The sequence below is a fragment of the Cannabis sativa genome, chromosome 1 (genome assembly GCF_029168945.1).
Source record: "Cannabis sativa cultivar Pink pepper isolate KNU-18-1 chromosome 1, ASM2916894v1, whole genome shotgun sequence".
Taxonomy (NCBI): domain Eukaryota; kingdom Viridiplantae; phylum Streptophyta; class Magnoliopsida; order Rosales; family Cannabaceae; genus Cannabis; species Cannabis sativa.
In genome coordinates, this window is record NC_083601.1 from 42,505,522 (window position 1) to 42,526,551 (window position 21,030).

Sequence of the window (21,030 nt, forward strand, 5' to 3'; positions counted from 1 at the left end):
CTCAAAAGAAAAAGCTAAATACTCTAAATTCAATTCACCATAAACATCATCATAAAAGCTCAAATTCAAGAACACCATATATATATGAGCTCGAACCTTAAGACTTTAATTTATAAATTAAAGGTGAGGAAAAACGACTCATACCTGAATTTGCTTTTATAATCCCCAATTATTAAAACCCAACCAAAGATTTGTTCTGTGGTGATAGAAATTTTTTTCTCCCACACTGTTGTTTCAACAGATCCCCAAATCTATGTATCTATGTGAATTTTGAGCATTTATTCCATGTAGGACCATGTCCACAATATTGAGAAGAATGAAATAAAATTAGATCGATTATTCCATGAAAAAAATGTATATTGAACACATCAAATTAAATTACTAATTTACTAGTGACAATAAGTGCCTAATAATAATATCTTGTTCTCCTACCCCTTCTTTCTAAAATGTTGTTCACCATCTTCTCCCAATATGACTCTGTATGTTTATTGAATTTCTTTTTTCTACAGCTTTTTGTTCCTATTATTCATTTACCAAATATAACATTGTCTTTAGTACTTAATCCCATAATTTACCAAAAACATAACATTGTTTACAAGTCCAATCCTCTCTGCATAATCCAGTACAATCTTGCTTACCATATAATTTGGATAAAACTATACTGGAATTTCATGTTATATTAACTACAGAAAATGAACATAGCAAAGAAAGGAGTGAGAAAAAATATAGTTCACGGGATTACAAAAAGACGACCGTCAAGTTTCATTACTATGTACTTGAATCTCCATTAAACTGATCTCTATACTACACCCTATACAAAACCCCTAAGTAATAACCAGATCAAAGAGCAAACTCAATTAATCTTCATACAGATTTTGAGGTATCTCCCCATAAACAATTCTTTACTAAATATTGTTTTCACTGAAAAGATGCTCCAGTCTTGGAAGATATGATCATATGGAAACACTGTTTGGCACACCTCTACATGTTACACCAGGTTCAGAGCTAGGGGCAAGTAGTTCATAAGGTAACACCCCAGCTCCACACCTATTTCTAAGGCTTGGATCATTGTTCCTTCTCTCAATTTCCTTTTCAATATTTTTCACCTGAGCTGAGAACTCGTAAAACGCCTCCACAATCTCGGGATCACCAGACCAAATCGATGGCTGCTGTCTCTCCCCAATGTACTCCTCGTCAGGGGAATGAGTAGAGAGAGTGTCAACCACAGCCATAAATTTTGTGGATTGTAACACAGAAGGCAATGCTAAAAGGAAGTATTTCTGAGGGTCAGCAACAAAAGTGGCATACTCTGGATCATTCTCTTCAGGGATCAATCTCCTCATTAGTGGTGGGCGGTTAGGAACGTAGCCACCATATGGGTACTGCCCAAAATTAAGGGCTGCATGTTGGGCTGAGGCAAGCCAAATGAGGGTAGTGAGGATAGAAGTTAGATCCTCAGGAGTCTCTAGCTTGGGCCACCAACTTGCATTCCTAACATCGGCGTGGCCCACATTGATGGACTCACTGTACCAGTTCTGCAACTCCAAGTCGTTACAAACCACGCTTGAATTTGGGTAGTACCGGTTGACATAAGTGCTGACCCAGTTCTCAATTGCGCCCCATATCAAGAGTCCGTCGTTGGCATATGGGTAATCTTCTATTACAACCTTCACACCATGTGGCTGTGTGGGGTCAGGAACAGCCATTCCTCTGCAAAAAGAAACAAAACAGATCTTAAATTAGATTCATTGTATGACTATTGTTTGGTCTACACCTTTTACATCATCATAGATAAGGGTCCCAGTTTTGTTTTTCGAAAATGACCATGTTTCAATATCTCTGTTTTAGTACTCTGTTCCAACAACCACACTAATTACGTCCTACGCTTTATTAAGAAAAATATACAAGTTTTTTGTGAGAATGATAAATATATACCTTCGAACCAAATCGGCAGGGAGATTTTCCTGGTCAAAACGCCACATGCTTTTGTAAGCAGCAGCACTGATTTCCATGCCGTAGCGACCGGCTGTGAAACAAGCCTCAATGACGCCATCGGCGTTGATAAGATTCTGTCGTGCCAAAGCATTGATCTCCAGAGTATATCTCATGTGAGGATCCAAAAGCTTGTATATGGGATGCATTGCGCTCATTTGCCGATGTGCGGACAATATAAACGGTTCAAGGCTAGCATGCGTACGTAACCTGTAACATAACACATTGGCGTTTATAAATTATCGATTGCTTTGACCAAATAAAAACAACACAAGTGAAGGTCTGACTATGGAAGTAGTGCTCACCAATGGTTTACTAGTTGATGGACTCCGGCATCGTTAGTGCAAACGTGAGCCTTGGCAAGCTGCCACACCCAATTGGAGGTGGCATCCACAGGTGGTGTCACCACACGCTTAGACCGGGAACTTGGTCCGGTTTGTGGGAGGCTAAGCTCTATGGCTACAGGCTTAAGGGTGCCTTGGGGTGATAGGAAATAAATGGTTCGAGTAGCGTAGGTTCTTCGACCATCGAGTGAGTTGATCTTGTCAAGGAATGGAAGGAATATGTCATGATAATCCACCATGAATAGCTTCTTTTCATCCAAGGCCTGTGTCGAGAACAAAAATATTAATTAGCAAAGGAAGAATATAATGTAAAAGGTGATATTAATTAGAAAAAAAATAAATAAAATATATTAATGTACCTGCTGGACTGTCATGCCATTGAGATGGCCAAGAATATGCTCATCTTTAAGAGCAGACTCTTGGGGTCCATAAATTTCAGGGTCAAGCTTGCTCACTGGTGGAAAAACAGTCATTCTCTCTATGGAGACCGGATTAACCCCCGCGATCGCTTGACGAGCAAATTCATCGTCCCTCAGCCAAGCAAATTTATCCTCTGTAAATCAAGAAGAACTAGTTAGTACCCATATGAACATTTTATTCAACAGTAATAGTGCTTTGGCTTTTGTTTGTTACACTCACTTGAAATAATTTTAGGAGTGTCATATTTGAGTATGCCTTTATTTTGTTGGATTCGGGTAACCAAATTCAAAGGTAGCTTCTTGAGAAGTTCTTCTTGCACACCCAATTTGAGTAGTATACCTTCACTATAAAGGTTATCAATGTCAGCAAAACCACTGAATTCTTGGTTTTCAGCTGAAAAGCTAGCCTTTAAGGAAGGTATTAAATTATGCAACACTGCTTTCAGTCTCCCAAATGAGAAACTGGCCTGTTTTGACTCCTCAAATTGTTCATCTCTTGGCACATACAAAGGGAATGGCTTCTCGATTCTACTCTCTGCTTGCAAATCTACAAGGCCAATGTTATAATTATAAGTTTCACATTTTGGCCAAGACTAAACAAGTGAATATATTAATTCATTCATTATGAAAAATGAAAACATGTGTTAATATGGTTACCAGTATCAGTAGGGAGACGACCAGTACGACACCGTCTAGGATATGGGATTTCTTTACCACCAAGTTTAGGACGAGCTAATTCAGTTGACTTATCTGGGTTTCCCAAATCATTGTACACATCAAAGTCATAAATCCTGTCTGATAATTTTCTAACTCCTTTGCCATTTCCTCTCAAGATCTTTAGCTCTTTTTCTCTCAAGACTTTAAGCCCTGCTGGAGTTTCACTTGGTAAATATGGCTGCACAAAATTACATATGGCAAAGTTATGTCATTGTATTGATATCTAAATAATATCTTAATGAAATATTTAAAGTTGTAACTTGTATCAGTTAGATATTCTTATGATGGGCTCAAGGAAAATATCTCAGTGCTTGGTGACCCATTTTTGTTCAAAAACAAATGAGAACAATGAACAAAAGGGACCGACACTGAGATTTTCTTTACTGTTATTATTGTGTTCAAAATTATTGAATAATCTCTAAAGTACCCAATCATTCATCAGATAACTAATCATTTCCTTTATCTTTAATTTGACTTTCCTTTTTTAATTTTTTGATCAAACAAAGACACCCAAAGAAGGACCATTTAGCTGACTAGGGGCTTTAACTAACATGGACTTGAATAATCTTTTCTTTACATTAAACAGCTTGAAAAATATGTGCACGCTCATAGATTGTAACGTTCATAAGATAGAAAATTAAGAGAGTAGTTGATTTTTTCCTCTTTATAGGAAATTAAGTATATTTATAATCAAATATAATTGGCAGCTAAAGTCTTTCTTTAAGAAAAAAAAAAAAACAATCCAAAGAGATCATTCCATCCATTTAGACCCATGCACATACCTAACCGAAGCTACATGCACGAATTTGTCACTTGCAAATATTCAAAGACAAATTAAAAAGAACAGCTAATAAATCCGGCGGCATCAGCCTAAAAAATCCTCTCAAGAGGGCTTAAAATATATTTAATAATAAAAATAATAAACAACGACATCTAACTTATTTGAAGAAACTATTAAATTAAGTTACCTACCTTATTAGAGAAAAATATCCTCTTGGCAGGATGATCTTTTTTAGATTGGACCCAAGAATTGCAGGGGAAATGTACAGGACCACATGCTAATCCTTCAACAGTTATGGCCTCTAAGAAAAACTCCTTTTGATGCTTGTTAGTCACAGTAATTGCTCCAGGAATACCAAAGTTAGAATCCACCTCAAACTCAGCTGTGTAATTAACCCTTTCTGCTTTGACATTAACTTTCTTTGACCAATCTCTCAGAACAGCCTCTTTGCTCTTCTTTGGACCATTAGTTCCTAAAATCACAACCAAAACAAAAAAACTTAATTAGTATACTTCCATATCACACCATCATATCCAAACAACATACAAAAACAACATCACACATGCAACTATAAAAGGACAAAAAAAGACTTACTTGGGTCTGTTTGGGTACTGATGAGTTCCAAAACAACATTTCTACCAATTTTATCAGTTATGGCATCTAAGTGCTTAACAAGGGTCTCTTTAAAGTCTTCTTTGTTCTTGTTTCTCACGGTCACCACGGCTCTGACCTTGAAGCTAACAGGTTTCGATTCAACTGGAGACTCAACTGGGGAAGAAGAAGAAGGCTGGATAGCCTTACTCCTTACCAAATCTTCACTGATAGCCGCCACGGGACCCCTCACAACCTTCCTCAAATGTAGTGTCCTCCTTTGTTCCAAAGGGACCAAAACAGGACTCACCAAAAACCGGGTTTGATTCCGGCGAAAATTTTGATTCAAAAACACTTTTGAGTAAGAAGCAGAGGAAGAAAAAGAAGTACTTTCAATTATAGAACCACACATAATTTCTTTAGCCAGTGCCATGTTCTTGTTCTTCTATCTGATCTCTTCTCTACACACACAAATAACTCTGCTTTGAGCAGTTTATAAGTTATAAAGCTGTTATTTTTTTATGTGGGTGTAGAGATTAGAAATGGAAAAAACAGAGATGATCCGATGGATTTGATTAGTTTTATGTGTTTATGTATGTGTGTGTGTGTTATATATAGTGGAGAGAAATGATTAAGGAAAGGTCTCATATGACTTACAGTCTCCCCACACCGTCCACACGTTTTTCTAAATTCAAGTTTGTGAATCATTTGCCCTTTACTTTTTTGTATGTGTTTTTTCTTTTTTTTTTTAAAAAAAAAAATAATAAAAAAACATTTTTCATTTGGGATATTAAAACCATTACAATTTAGAATAAGAAAAGTCAAAATAGACTTTCAGCTTCGGAGTCCGTAGACGCGGTTCGGGAAGCGAAAGAGAAGGTGCCGTTTTCTTAGAATGATTTTTTTCTCTTGTTTTTTTTTCCTTGAGAAAAAGACAGTTATCTCCTTTCTCCGTCAATAAAATGACAAATATACACTAATTAGTAGGTATGTGGTAACTGGTAACTGGTAACTGGTAACTGGTAACACAGTCCTAAATTTTTTGTTTTTTCTTACAATGATTTCTTTAGTAAATGTATGTAGTTGAGATTGTGTACTATAAATTTGTTATAAGAAAATTACTCAATAAAAAAACATTAAAATATAATTATTTTGATATTAGTTGAAATATATGAACTACACTATTAAATTACGTGCTGATAGAATTATTATTAATTACACAAGAATGGATCGAGATTTTGTCTATAATTTTGTTTTTGTTTTTTACTTTCAATTTTTCTGCACATGTTGATCTATTGACTTTGTCGTTTTATAGAATCATAATTCGCATAGCAATCTAGTTATATATATATAGCTCAATGTCATCAGCGCCAGAGAAGCTATGAAAGTTACTTTCATTAATTCACCAAACACAAACAAAACCGTTATTTTCCAAACACAAGTTATTTTTTTTATTTTTTTTTAAATCAAGCTCAAAATATATTTATATATATATATATATATATGTTTAGTTGGTTAACTATATATTCAGAGTTAACAGATAAATATTTTTTATTTTATCTTAATTCTATAATCTAAGAAAAAAAAATAATTACATAATTAGAACATATATTCTTTTTATGATTATAACTAGGTAACTAAGCCGCGCTTCGCGCGGTATTGTTTAACTTTTATAATCTTTATTTGTACATATATTTATTATACTTATATTGAGTGATATATCTAAAATATAATATTTTAATTTGTGTATTTAATTATTATTTATAAAAGTTTTTACATTTTATTTTATGGTGCCGTTAAAATACCTTCTCTACAAAAATGAATGTAGGATGAGAACTATAAAAGGGATTGTAGTAACATTATCTTTTTTTAAAAGTTAAAAACTGCGAGATTTATATAAAACTATTAGTGATAGAATATTTCTATATAAAATGTTTAGATAAGAGAATTAATTTTAATAAATTATATGGATGTAAAATTTATACCAAAAGAAAACTCATAATCCATATGACTAATTATTTCCATAATAAAATATTTATTTATCTTACTATTTTGCGATAATTAAAATAATAAGTGCCGTATGAAGTTGGTTACAGTTATATAGATTTGTCAACATTAAAAAAATATAATTTAAAAAAAACTTTAATTTTGAAAATAAATTAATAAATTTTTTCATTTGTTAGATTTTTAAATAATTAATAAAATAATGTATATTTTATTAAAAAAAATTAACTATGTGGGATAGATTAATACTATTAAACACTCATTATACAACTTTCACAAAAATTACTAAGCACATTAACATTCTTAATGATTTCTAAACGATGTGGGATTTTTGCTTCTCCTAAAGAACTTTCTATTATTGAGTGTGAAAATTAACAAAGTTACTTAACAAATACAAAAAAAAAAAAAAAAAAAAAAAACCAAAAAAAAAACATAGAAAAATGAATTCTTAGAATGTCACCACATTGTCTTGTGCATTCCTTTATATATAGACATATATATATATATAGATACGAAATTCTCACAAAATTTGACAAATATAAAGAAAAAATATAGAAAGTCTATTTTTCTTTAAATAGATTTTGTAGATTAGAATAAATAAAAATGACAAAAGAAATTATTTATTTATAGTATATTTGTATAAATAAAAAAATTATATAAAACTAATATGACATTCTCCCAAAATTTAAAATAAATGGTATTTTTTTCTATAAATATATATAAATAATAAAATATATAAGCACACACTATAGATTAGATGATTTTTTTTAAAAAAAAAAAAAAAAGTTTCTAACTAATTAATTAAATAAGATTAATTTAATTAATTATCTAAGAAAAAAAAATAGGACAAAATAAAAATAACAAAAGAAAGGACTTATTTTATAGTGTATATGTAATGTTCCACTTTACTTTATAAACAATGTGGGATTATTAACAAAAGTAAGATTAGTGAGTACTCATGTTTTTTAGCATATTAATATAAAATTCTCAAAAAATTAGGAAAATAAAAACAAAAAATTCTAGAGAGCCACCTATACATTTGTGTGCTTTCTTTTATATAAATATATAGATAGGAAACTCTTTAAACAAATAAATTAAATAAGAGTTGTGTCACCGGCCTTATTAAATAATCTAACGGCTCCTCAAATATAAATCTTCCAAAGAAAAAAGGTCTCTAAATAATTAATGGCATCATAAATCTAAGAATACAAAGAGGAGAAGAGACTATATAAATATATATATATATATATATCATAAAAGAAAAAAAAAATTCAAAAATCAAAAGTCATTGTGTCTGCTAGTATCTTCTAATATATCATCATATGACTATTAATACAATTAAATATTAAATTTTATATAATTTATATATTAATCTTTATAAAATATTAAATACCACCTTTAAATAGTACTAGCCTTATAGCAATATATATATGGTAAAAAAATTACTAAAAGATACTATTGTAAAAAAAAATTACTAAAAGATATCATTGGTACTTAACACACTTTTCAGTGTCAAATACTGCTACTGTAATTAAATATCAGGTCTCATAAAATTTAATAAAATAATTTTTAAAAAGTATATTGCTAACCAATTATCTATAAAAAATTTTAGACACCACTAATTAAATACTCAATAACAATATTCTATAATAAAATAATCTTATAAATTATAGAAGCCGAATATTGTATACAAACTTTTTAAGTTTGACACTTGTATAAATACCATTGATACCAATAATATAAGAGCTTTAATTTACATTAAATGGGTCTAACAAGTTAAAAACCACTCAACAACAACTATATATATTATGTGGAGTTGAAGAGTTGAGGATATACACGTTTAACATTCGTTTATTTCTTTAATATATATAAATATATACAGTGTTGAAACAATGAAAAATATCCACTGAAATAATAGGAAAATGACAAAGAAGTGGAATTTGTACATGTAATGCATCAACGCTTCACTAGGCAAAATCTCCAACTGATCATGTGAAGTGACCAATTATACATTAGCGAAAGTATATTTTTGCATGCATTGCATATTATTGTAGGCACATTTTGGGTATTTTGCACTGATAATGAGCAAGCAAATGAATAGAGATCGTTTCTTCACCACAAGATGTGCACTATAGTACACATATGGACCACAGCCCAACTTAACTTCCTTTTGTGGATCCATCTCATCCATATTAATCTTCTTCGAGTGGCAAAACTTTTCAATAATTTATTTCGATATTAATGTCTTGTTGTTGTTGGTCCCATTTGATATATCTTAAACAAGAGAAGAAAATTTTCAGTAGTTTTTTTTTTTAATTATTTTACTTTACCGTGTTAAATAAAAACAAGAGATAATAATAATTTCTAGAGTAGTGTCTATCCTCAAATAACAAACATGGAAGCTTTCACTATAAATTTTTTTACTTTTAGTCACAAGTAATAAAATTATGGCTAATTATAAATCATCATTTTTATGTTGTAATTAAAATGTCCGTGACTAAAGGTATTAGTGACAAAAATTATAATTTATTGTGATTAAATATACTTTTAGTCACAATACTAAAAGTAAATAAGTGATAACTTGTATTTAAAAATTATGTTTTAGTCACAAGTAATTTTTTGTTCTGACTAAAAGTCACATTATTTAGTCATTGAAAAAATTTATTGTAACTAAAAATTTATCACTAATTTTTTGTAATGCTTGGAAACTGTAGTTACAAACCCCACACCACGTTCACGTAGGCAGTGCAATATTAATTAATTAATTAAGCAGGAGTTCAAGCAATTAAATGGCCTAAAAAATTCTAACAAAGCATACAACAAAACATATATAATAAGCTATAATATTATTAAGCATCTTCTTAGAGTTGTCTTTTGGGTCATGCAATCGATCTTGCATGTAATATATATATCATATAATCACGTGTAATATATAAGTCGTTAGATCTTAATTAATTAAATTATATAACTCAATCGCATAAAATTATAATAATTTTGTAATTGTATTACATATATATATTCAATGGGTTTCTCAAAAAATATCCATTTTTAGTTTAGTTTTGAGTGAGTGGGGGACCTAGCTCCCATTATTTCATACCGCGCGTGCTGGACTTTTTTTCTCTCCAAAGTGGAATTAATTGTGAAAAAACAAATGAAATAATAATAAAATGAAGTACAAGGGCTCAGTTAAAGCTGACTAATATACCACATATCGCACGTGCCGCCAGTTAGGCGAAACAAAAAAAAGGCTGCCTACATATACATATAGCATGATTTGGAGCTTTCCCTGCTGCTTCTAGTTCTGAAGTCGGGTCATAAAAAATAGTGTAGAAGTCTAGGTCAAAAAAATAGAAAAATAATGTACAAGCAGATCATAGAGTAATTACAGTAAGACTCGTAACCACTATATAGAAAAACATATTTATATATGTGTATACGTATAAACAAAAGCAAACAATTCAATATATATATAGCAGCCAAAAGTCACCACCTAATACGTTATACCTAGTACTTTTATTAGTATATATGGTGAAAGAATAAGTGATTATGTCATATTTTGATCGAATTGCTTATTAAGGGTTTGTGGTATAGGATAGATACGCATAGACCATGTAATTAGAACATTGCTATTTATTTGACAACACTTAATTGAGGTGTTTGTCACATAATTGATTAACGTACGGTATTTATTATTAAATTTAAAAATTTGAAATATCTGATAGTAGAATGCACTATGACTTAATGCTTATTTGACACTTCATAATCATAATACTCCTTGACATTTATTGTCTAATTAGTATTATACCTTTATATATTATTTTTATTTATTTTGGCAATTATTAGTACCCTTATATATTCTCTTTAATTTAAAACAAAATATGCGAGATTGCTATTAATGCATTTTTTTAATTAATAACAATCATTATTTTTCATCTTATTAAATATATCATTAATTAATTAAAGCACACCAATTCATGGATGATGTTGTGTGATGGGGAGGAGCTTAATTAACTTAAATTGTAGTGATTATAATTAATAGTTAATTAATTGGTCAAAGTATGGAGTATACGAAAATTCAGTTGAAGACACTTGGAGATTCTGTATGCTGTCTCGTTGATGCTATATATGCTGAACCTTAATTCAGGATGTTGTCTCGTTGATGCAATAGTGTTTGACTATACCTGAATTATTAAGTAAATTGCTAAAAGTATGGTTACATATAACTTAAGAAAATAAATTTTTAAGTAATATCGTTAACAAATTGTAAGATGCCACCTATTAAAAATGTTAAGCACTTAACAATTAATTACTTGGTCAAATAACTGAAATTTGGGCAGTTGTGGCCCCTTAGAATTCAGATAATACTCGTCTTAATTACTTATAACTATACATAGTCTTGGCCCTCATACGTATTTGGTGATGATCCTTAATGTGCAAGATTAATATAGCCTAGCCAAATATATTCTGACATATCATCTATGGTGTTGGAGGAAAGTTATAACAAAACATTTACAAATATATAAAAGCAAATGGAAAATATTTAAACATTATAACTATGTATTATTATATTACGTACGTATTAGGCTTCCCATGTAATTAGTAATTACCTAACATATGTAATATAAGTTATGAAAGTGATTTCTATTGTCACTTTTTTCTTCTCATCAACAGTACCTTTTTATAAATAACATATGTAAGTAAAATAAAAAATAAAACATGTGGCAGCATGTAGTTATATATTATGGTTTGTTAAAATTTTGTTTATATTTTAGTGGACAAAAGGGATTTGAGGAACAACAAAATTTTCTTCAAAATATGTCTGGTTTAAGGAATATATAGATTGAATATGAATATTCAAAGTTCATTCAAAGCTAACTTAAATTTTTAATGTCAACAGACTTCATAATTAAAAGCAACAAATCGGGGAAGTTTTACTTTTTCCATTTCATATATGCACAAAAAAATTTACTTTTTCCATTTCATATATGCACAAAAAAATAAACAAATAAATAAATTAATAATCATATAATAGTCCATATATAAATATATTGAGTGTCATAGCTAGCCATTGACTACCATGTCCATATCCATATACTTGATATATTTGAATTAATGAGACCAAGAAAAAGCATTCCATATATGTAATAATATACAACAATAAAAAAAAGAAAACTTGGTCCATGTTGTGAATATTAGAAATATGTTATTACCATGTTATACACGTACGTAATGAATTGTTTATTCTCTACGTAAGTTTTTTTTTTTTTTTTTTGCCGGGGGATATCTAATAGTTTAATTGTTTTTCTTTTAGAAAAAATTCTTTTTTTTTTCTTATCTACGATTGGGTTAATTAATAGTTCAATTGTTTTTCTTTTACAATGGCTTCTCTACAGGTTCTCCTTCGTCTCTGTGTAGTGCTCGCCGGGATTAGATTCCTCTTTGGCTGTGTTATAAATGTGAAAGTGTATGGTTGAGGAAGTAGGGATAGGTGAGTGTATGGTATATGGTCTATGGGATTCCATCTCAAAACTAATTGACAATAAGAAGACTACGTAGGTCATGCATCTTATGTATGGTATTTAGTTTCTACATATTATTAATGTGAGACTCTCTAACAGGCTCATTCGAGTTGTGGTTTAGAAGGTGGGTTGTCGTCGGGAGTCTCGTCAAGTTAATGTTGGGAGCCGGTGGTTTCGAATTCGTCTGCTCATTAAGGGATTCTCCCCTACATCTTTTTAGATTTGGCTTTTTCTCGGTGGTGCCAGTGGGGCTAATGTGAGTCTGACGGTGATGGTGGATCCTAGGTTCGTGTGAGGGTTGGCCCTAGGCGGGCTAGACCCGCGCCTAGGGCTCCCTCATTTTAGGAGCTCAAATAAAAATAATATCTTTTAAAAAATATATATATAGTTTTTTAATAATTTTTAAAAATACATTTTATCTTTATAGTAAGGTTCAAAAAATTTTTTTTTGCCTATAACACATTTCAACTCAGGACTGCCCTGGTTCATATATTTGGCAAATACATTTTTGGGCCATGGCCGAGTTGATCTCGGGGGTCTATCGAACTCTATATCCCAAGAGTGTGGTTGTGTTTGGTGAGACAGAAAATGTGGAGAAGGATTCTTTAATGATTAGGCCTATTGCATTTTTTTTTTCTCATATGTGTTTTATTTTAGAAGTCATTATGTTTTGTTTCGTTCTAACAACGGTGACGTGTTTGATATCCAATCTTTTTTGAGATTTAGTTGCATAGGTTATTTCGAGACATGCACTGTTATTGTTTGATACTTTATTATTTTATTCTTCCATGTTTAATATTAAGAATTTTGAACATAGTTTTCAAATTTTTCTTCTTTATTCTATTTTGAATAAATATAGTGTTTCTACTTTTATTTTATTGAAAGATCTTTGACTAATTGTTAGTGATATTGATCTGACACGTGTTTATTTGGAATAGAAATCTATTTTTTTACAATATTTTGATGCTTTTTTGTTTACAGCTTATAAGTTATTTATTAGTTGAAGGTGTTGTTAGAATTTTCGTTATTTTTACTGTAAATTAAGTCTATTTTTATTGATTTTGCTAAATAAATAATATTTGTTATACTGTGCTCGGTTTACATATTAATAGAATTTTCATTACCTTTAATTTTTTTATATAAAAAATATTAATAAGAAATGGAATAATCAATTCTCCTCGTGTAGAATGTCAAGCGGTTGATTTATAATAAGGAATGGAGGATTTTATTTTAACAAGGAAAAAGAAAGACTTTGTAATGTTGCATCTATTTTTATATTTGATCTCGTAACATGTGTGAACATCCTAATTTAGCTAATATTTTTGTTTTTGATTATAATCATACTTTCGTATGTATAGTAGCACAATATTGACACCAACACCAATTCTTTTTATATTTTTTTTTAAATTTTGGTCAAGTATTAGTAGCACAATTTATTTTTTTGAATTTTCACCCAACCTAATATTCAACCATCTTATGCCTACAGGTGTAAGTTTCGTTTAATTAAGTAAATAGAAAATTACAAAATTAATGAAAACTTGACTCGAGACAAAAGATGGTAGGCGGGTCGGTTGATTATGAAATAAAAATACTAAAATTGAATTAGGGGATGATTTTCCAAGGTTCAATACTATACTACAAAAATCTCATTCCATGATCATCAAAATTGGACATGAAACTCTTTTATGAAAGAGATATGAAAACATTAATTTCATGTCTTTTTTTGCTGAACATGATATCTAGGACATAAAAAAAATATTTTTACTACTACAAATAAAGAGGAAATTCTTATCAATAAATTATATTTTTTTGAGAATCGAGGCTATTGAAAATGAGTAACTACTAAAAACTGACATTATTAAAAATGAATTACTGTTAAAAATCGATGCTAATGGAGTATCTATAGTGTCGTTTTATAATAGACGATAATTTTTACCGTCATTTTTCAATAGAAGCAAAAGTTTTATTTTTTTTTTTAAAACAAAAAACCTTATCATATATATGACCCGTTTATATATATTAAAAAAAAAGTTATTAATTAAAAGTCTATTTCAGCCCACACTTAAAATAAAACTCTACTCTCTTTCTCTCTTATCCTCTTTTAGTGTCGGTATCATTCTATCTCGTCTCTAATCTATCTCTCATTCGCCCCCTCTCTCTCCTTCTCCATGTTTGTTAACTTTGCCGAACCGAGCTGTTAGTATTTGTAAATTAAAGAGCAATTTGAAAAAAATGCTATGTAATTCATTAAATTAAGGAACGAGATTGCAGGGCTTTATATACAACCAATTGAGCCAAAAGACTCTACAACTAACTAACCAAAAGTTAGTTAACAAGAAGGGAAAAGCAACTATAAACATTAACTAACTTGTAACATATTAGCAATTACTAAACAGTGGCTTAACTAGGTATCCTTAATCGTCCCCTTCAAACTTAGGGTGGTAGAACATACCACACTGAGTGTATCTCTCCAAACTAGAAACCTACAACTAGAGATTGGTTTAGTAAGTCAGTCTGGAAGTTAACTTTCACTTGGAACATGATGAACTAGTATTTGCTTTCGCATCACCTTGTCCCGAACATAGTGAAGATTAATTTCAATGTGTTTGGTGTGAGCATGCAAAACAGGATTAGCTGAAAGATGAACAGCACTTAAATTGTCACACCAAATCTTAGGAGGAGTAGAAGTTAGTTGAGGTCAGAAAGCAATGATTGAATCTAACTGATCTCAGTAACAACAGCAGCAAGGCTGCAATATTTAGCCTTAGTGGAAGACCTTGAAATTGTTGTTTGCTTCTTTGATTGCCAACCAATTAGATTTCAACCTAGGAATATGCAAGAACTTGTTGTGGATTTATGATCATCAGGATCAATTGCCCAATCTGCATCACAAAAGGCTTCAAGTTGCATAGAAGAAAGACAATTCAGATACAAGCCATAGTCAAGTGTACCAGCCAAATACCTTTTTAACAAAAACAAGATAAGATTATGAGGGTTGATGCATTGAGTGGCACACTTTATTAATACTAAAGTGGAAAATTTCTCAAACTAAGCTCTAGGAGCTTGTTTGAGACCATAGATAGCCTTATGTAGTTTGCAAGCTTTGGTGGAGTTTTTAGGATTAATAAACCCTAAAGGTTGAACCATGTAAGTTGGTAACAAATAAATCAAAGAACTCTAATAATATAATTAGCTTAAAATTTAACCATCTCGGGAATTAGATCAATTTATCTAAGATCAACTAAGTGATATTGAATTGAAAAATATATAACAGTAAGTTATAATATCTTTTTCACTGCCAATATCGGTCCAATTTGATGTGAACCCTATACCCCTGAATCTAGTTTGTTTTGCTAATACCTTAGAAAAGATATTCCACTTAGCCAACTGTGAGTAAACCATTTAGTTGATTATTACGTCAATGTAAATCTAATGTACTGATAAATTAAACATTTGAATCATATGATCACAATTATTTTTTACTGTAGTAACAACACTATAATTAGGAAAAGCTATATGTTCGGTATTTTGCAAAATTTGTTTATTAAATAATTAATCATAAAATAAATATTTGAACCATGTAATAGACATTAGTCAAAAATAATCTTTGACTTTTTATTAATAGATAAATAAAATTACATTGAAATAAAGTTTTATTTAGGTGTTGACACAATTTTTGTCAACAAATAGATATTAAAAGATCGTAAACAAGCAAGATAAAACACAAGTGAATGTCGATCAGAAGTAAACTGATTTATGGAATGCAATTTGACAATGATGAACAACGAATTTTTATATTGGTGCACCCCCTTTCAGTTGTAATATGTATAGTCCACTTACAGTATTATTGATCTCAATGCTTTATGTCCTCTAAGAGATCAACCATTAAGTGAGTTTTTAGAGTGAAAATGATGTAAGTTCGAGAGAGATCGACTTCCCCCCCCCCCCCTCTCACCCTTTACAATGACTTCAGATAACCTTTATATAAGTTTACATTGTATGGTTTAAGGTTTCTTAACCAATTTTTTTCTAATTATAGTTGAGATAAGTTTAAAATATAAAATAATAAAAAAATAATATTCCAAAATAAATATCTCCAAAAAATCATAATTGTTGTTCATAATTTTAGACTAACTCTGATGGCACATGCCTAGTACGAAATGTCTCTTCACGTAGACTCAAGTTCGTATGAGTTAAATGAAGGTTGTTGGTCACGTGCCTTCACAACTAGCTTTGAAGGTCGTTGTTCATGTGCCCTCATGACTCTAGCAGATCGTTGGTCACGTGTCCTCACGACTCTAGCTTTGAAAGTTGTTGGTCACGTATGCTCACAACTTGAGCTCTGAAGGTCGTTGGTCATGTGTCCTCACGACTCTAGCTTTGAAGGTTATTGGTCACGGGTCCTCGCATGTCCTCACAAATCTGGTCATGAATATATAACCTCCACTTTTGATGTAATTCCACTTTGGCCATGAGTATACTTGAGTGGACTTTTCATGGTACTCGGTGAACTTGGTCATATGGGTACTCAGCGAACTTCGTCATAGTACCTGGAGAACTTCATCATGACACTTGGGAAATTTTGTCATGGTACCCGAGGAATATAATATTAAAATAATATTATAATATTATTATTTAATATATATTAAATGATAATTTTATTTTTATTTTATGATAAAATAATAATTAAAAAAATAGTGAAGATGTCATTTTAAGCTTCATTGTTTGATATTATTTTTCACTTTAATAATAAGCATTTATTTAAAAATACCAAAAATATATCTATATCGAATTCTTTAAAGCATTCTCATGGGAGTTACTCTTAGTACCCTGCATACACACTAGACAAACCGACTAGTCCAACACAGAGAATCTTCAAGTCACTCCCACGGATCATAGAGACATCTAAGTACCCTAAACAAAATCATGTATATAACACTTAAAACATTTTCTTCATTATTTTTTTTTTCTTTCTCAAAGGACCTAAATCAAGTATTTTTTTTCTCTTTTGCCTAGCCTTTGAAAGCTATATGTGTTGTTCAAGTCACCCCCACGGATTAATGGACATCTAAACTCTAAACAAAACCATGTATATAACACCTAAAACATTTTTTTCATTAATTTTTCTTCTTTCTCAAAGGACCTAAATCAAGTATTTTTTTTTCTTTTGCCTAGCCTTTGAAAACTATATGTGTTGTTCAAGTCACCCCTACGGATTAATGGACATCTAAACTCTAAACAAAACCATGTATATAACACATAAAACATTTTTTTTTTCATTAATTTCTTTTTTTGAATAAGTTTGAGAAATACTTTTTTGAATAAGTTGAAAATTACTTTTCTTATATAACACCTAAAACATTTTAATATTATATTTCATTACAATGCTCCTACTTTTGTTATTAGATTGTCAAATATACTCTTATTCTTCACTTAAGTCTAACACATAATTTTCATTAACTTAAAAGAGTATAATAGGGACATCATTTATAAAAATACGTATATCTTAAAGAATATAGAAATAAAAATAAAAATTAAAATAAATATACAATGTAATTTCCTCATTTTTTTCTTTCTCAAAGCACCTAAATCAAGTATTCTTTTACTTTTGGCTAGCCTTTGAAAACTATATGTGTTGTTGAGTATTTTATTTTATTTTTTATTTTTGTAAAGTAACGGATATTCCATTTCAAGTATTAAATTTGATAAACATAGTGCCTCTAAATTAACTTATACTGCATGTGTTCTTTCTCACTTTTTTTTTAATGAAAAAATTGATTTTGTTAATTATTATGCTTTTTTTTTTTATATTGGGGAGAGAGAATTTGGATTAACTGAGATTTAAAAAAGAAGTGTGAAACTATTAAAATATATATATACTTACAATTATTATTATTATTATTATTATAATATTATTTGTTTTAATTTTTCAATTTGAGAAAATTTTAGATATGGTTTTATGAAAATCAATTAGGCAAAAACATAACAGTTTAGAAAAGTTAAGAATATAATTAAACCATATTTTCATATATATATTAATTATTAAATGTTATATTTTTAAACTGGGATATAATTAACTAAATAATAATAGGAAAAGAAAATAATGAGGTTGTTGCAAGGGTTGGGTTGGGTTGGCAAAGTGGGAAAAATTGCACCGGCCTAGGAAACCGGGTCTGAGGCCGCCATGTCTGGGATTGTAGCGAACCACATATCAACTGCCACTGAAATGTGATGTGGGGCCATACAAATTAAATATATTAAGGAGTAAGGACAAGACAAGCATGCATGGTTATTATTAAGTGTATCATATACAAAACAAGATTCTTAATTCTAAAAACAATTCAAACCTAAACTCCTTTACACCGTCCAGTCCAACTAAATCAAATTCATTTCTAGATATCTAATTTTCATGCATGTCTCTCGGATTGGGACACCCTCATTCAAATTTCATTTTTGAATCATCATTAGTTTTGAACTTAGAATCAATTCCAACCATGTTTTATTCTCAGTTACATGGACATATTTTTAAAAATTATTTAACAATCAACAATGTCATTCGTGCCTTTTTAATATCTAGTAAAAAATTTATCCAAAAATATTTTATTTAAGAAAAAATATATTGTAATAAACTATATATATATATAGATTAGTTTATAAATTTATAGGTAGAATTAATAATTTTATTTTAAATTATAATATATGTGTAAATATTATATTTACTTAAAAATAATTTTATTATGATATAATATTAATTGATTGTTTATTGTTATTATTGTTATATTTGATATAAAAATGTGTTTTTATTTTTTTTTACCTCTATTTAGTTATAACCTCTCAATTAAAATATAATTTTCTTAGTTCTAATTATGTTTTTAGGTAGACACTACTAAAAAAAATCGGCTATTATAGTTGGTTCCTATAACTGACACCTATACTACTGATGCAAAATCCAATTTCATTAGTGTCAGTTCTTAATCGTCAATCGGTACCAAAAGCTAGTGTCTGATTAAAATAGTTGCTAATAGTATAAAAAATACATTTTTGTAGCATTTCCGTCAATTTCTACCGACAAAACAAAGACAATATTTCTAAATTAGGGCAAAACGAACAAAAAAAAAAACTAAAACCAAACCTTAGGCATTTGATTGCCATGCATCTTCCCCTTCTAACTTCTAGTATAGAACTCTTCCCAGCTTCATTCCTCTTTGATTTCTTCTTCATATAAGATGACCATCGAGTTTTGTTACTGGTTCTACAAAATCTAGATCAAAGTCATCATCTTCTACAATAGGTCGTTTCTTTTTAATGATATCACATTCATTGATGTAGGTTTAGAACTTTTGGAAATGGGCTTCTTAACACTTAGTTTTTTCACATATGGAGATGGAGAAGAAGAGGAGTAAGTCACAACTACTTATACGGAAATTAGTAGAAGAAGAAAAAACAGAAATAAAAATCATGGTTGGAGCTTCAATGGCAATTGGAGATTGTGGGGGAGCAATTTTGTGGAGAGAAAACTGATTTTGATTGTGAAAAAATGATTCAAAAGAAAAATGAAGATGAAAAATCAAAATGAAAACTGAAAATGAAATGGAGAACATGTATATAAGAGAGAGGAAAGAATAGTTTTGAGTGTCACTCTAGTATCATGACATCATCATAGATACAAAGATTGATCCATGCGTATAATTGTAAAAGGAAAATTTGATTTTCTATATTTACATATACATAATATTTTTTCCCTAAATTAATACTTTTCTACATTGAAAATATATGACCACTTTTCCAAAATCCCAAAAATACTCCTCTCAAAAACTCTTTTTTTTTTCAATTTTTTTGGGCTTTTAAGGGGTCGAGTCCGATGGGGCCCGATGCCCGTCCGATGCCGACCTGATGGGACATGTTTTCGGGTTTTTGAAATCGGGTCCGATGGGCCCGATGCCCGTCCGATGCCGACCTGATGGGACATGTTTTTGGGTTTTTGAAATCGGGTCCGATGGGCCCGATGCCCGTCCGATGCCAACCTGATGGGACATGTTTTTGGGTTTTTGAAATCAGGTCCGATGGGCCCGATGCCCGTCCGATGCCGACCTGATGGGACATGTTTTTGGGTTTTTGAAATCGGGCCCGATGGGCCCGATGCTCGTCCGATGGGCCCGATGCCAAATTTTTGGGGTCCGATTGGTTATTTTGGGTTTTTGAAGTCGGGGGCCCGATGCCCCGTCCGATGGGCCCGATGCCCGTCCGATGGGGTCCGATGGGCCCATCAGACCAGACCTTAAAAACCCAAAAAAATTGAAATTTTTGCGCGACATCGGACCTTCTTCTTCTCCGGTGGTGTTTCGGCCGGCGTGCGTGCATCGGTTCGGTCGAGATGGCGTGCGTGCGTGCGTGGGTTTAGTTCGTGGATGGTGCTTTGGGTCTCCGTCGGTGCGTGTTTACGGTGTTGTGGACGGTGGTGAGGGGCCGGCGTTTTGGGCAGTGGTGAGGGGTCGGGGCTTTGGGCGGTGGTGAGGGGGATTGGGGGTTGTGGTTCGGTTGGTTGAGAGAGAGAGAGATAGACGAAGAGAGAGATGGGGTTGAGTTATGGGAGGGGTAGTATTGGGTTTTAGATAAAATTGTCACATATTTTCAATTTTTATATGTATTCAATTAGAGAAAAA

The 21,030-nt window shown here is 31.0% G+C and overlaps 1 protein-coding gene across 1 annotated transcript; it reads right to left on the reverse strand.

Annotated features, from left to right (window-relative positions):
- Positions 1 to 738: 738 nt before the first annotated feature.
- LOC115707105 (linoleate 13S-lipoxygenase 3-1, chloroplastic) lies at positions 739 to 5,540 on the reverse strand. The gene is made up of 8 exons (XM_030634953.2): positions 4,848 to 5,540; positions 4,445 to 4,725; positions 3,413 to 3,650; positions 2,976 to 3,302; positions 2,696 to 2,889; positions 2,298 to 2,599; positions 1,936 to 2,202; positions 739 to 1,710 (listed from the first exon to the last, which is right to left on the reverse strand). The coding sequence occupies exons 1-8, from the start codon at positions 5,275 to 5,277 to the stop codon at positions 954 to 956; spliced, it is 2,796 nt and encodes a 931-aa protein (XP_030490813.2). The 5' UTR covers positions 5,278 to 5,540; the 3' UTR covers positions 739 to 953.
- Between the last annotated feature and the right edge of the window lie 15,490 nt (positions 5,541 to 21,030).

Excerpts from the sequence above, each read along its gene's own strand:
- LOC115707105 (XM_030634953.2), bottom strand. The coding sequence starts at position 5,277 with ATGGCACTGGCTAAAGAAATTATGTGTGGTTCTATAATTGAAAGTACT. Across the intron at positions 3,303-3,412 it reads TCGTCTCCCTACTGATACTG|ATTTGCAAGCAGAGAGTAGA; the intron begins GTAACCATATTA and ends TTGGCCTTGTAG. Across the intron at positions 2,203-2,297 it reads CATCAACTAGTAAACCATTG|GTTACGTACGCATGCTAGCC; the intron begins GTGAGCACTACT and ends GTTATGTTACAG.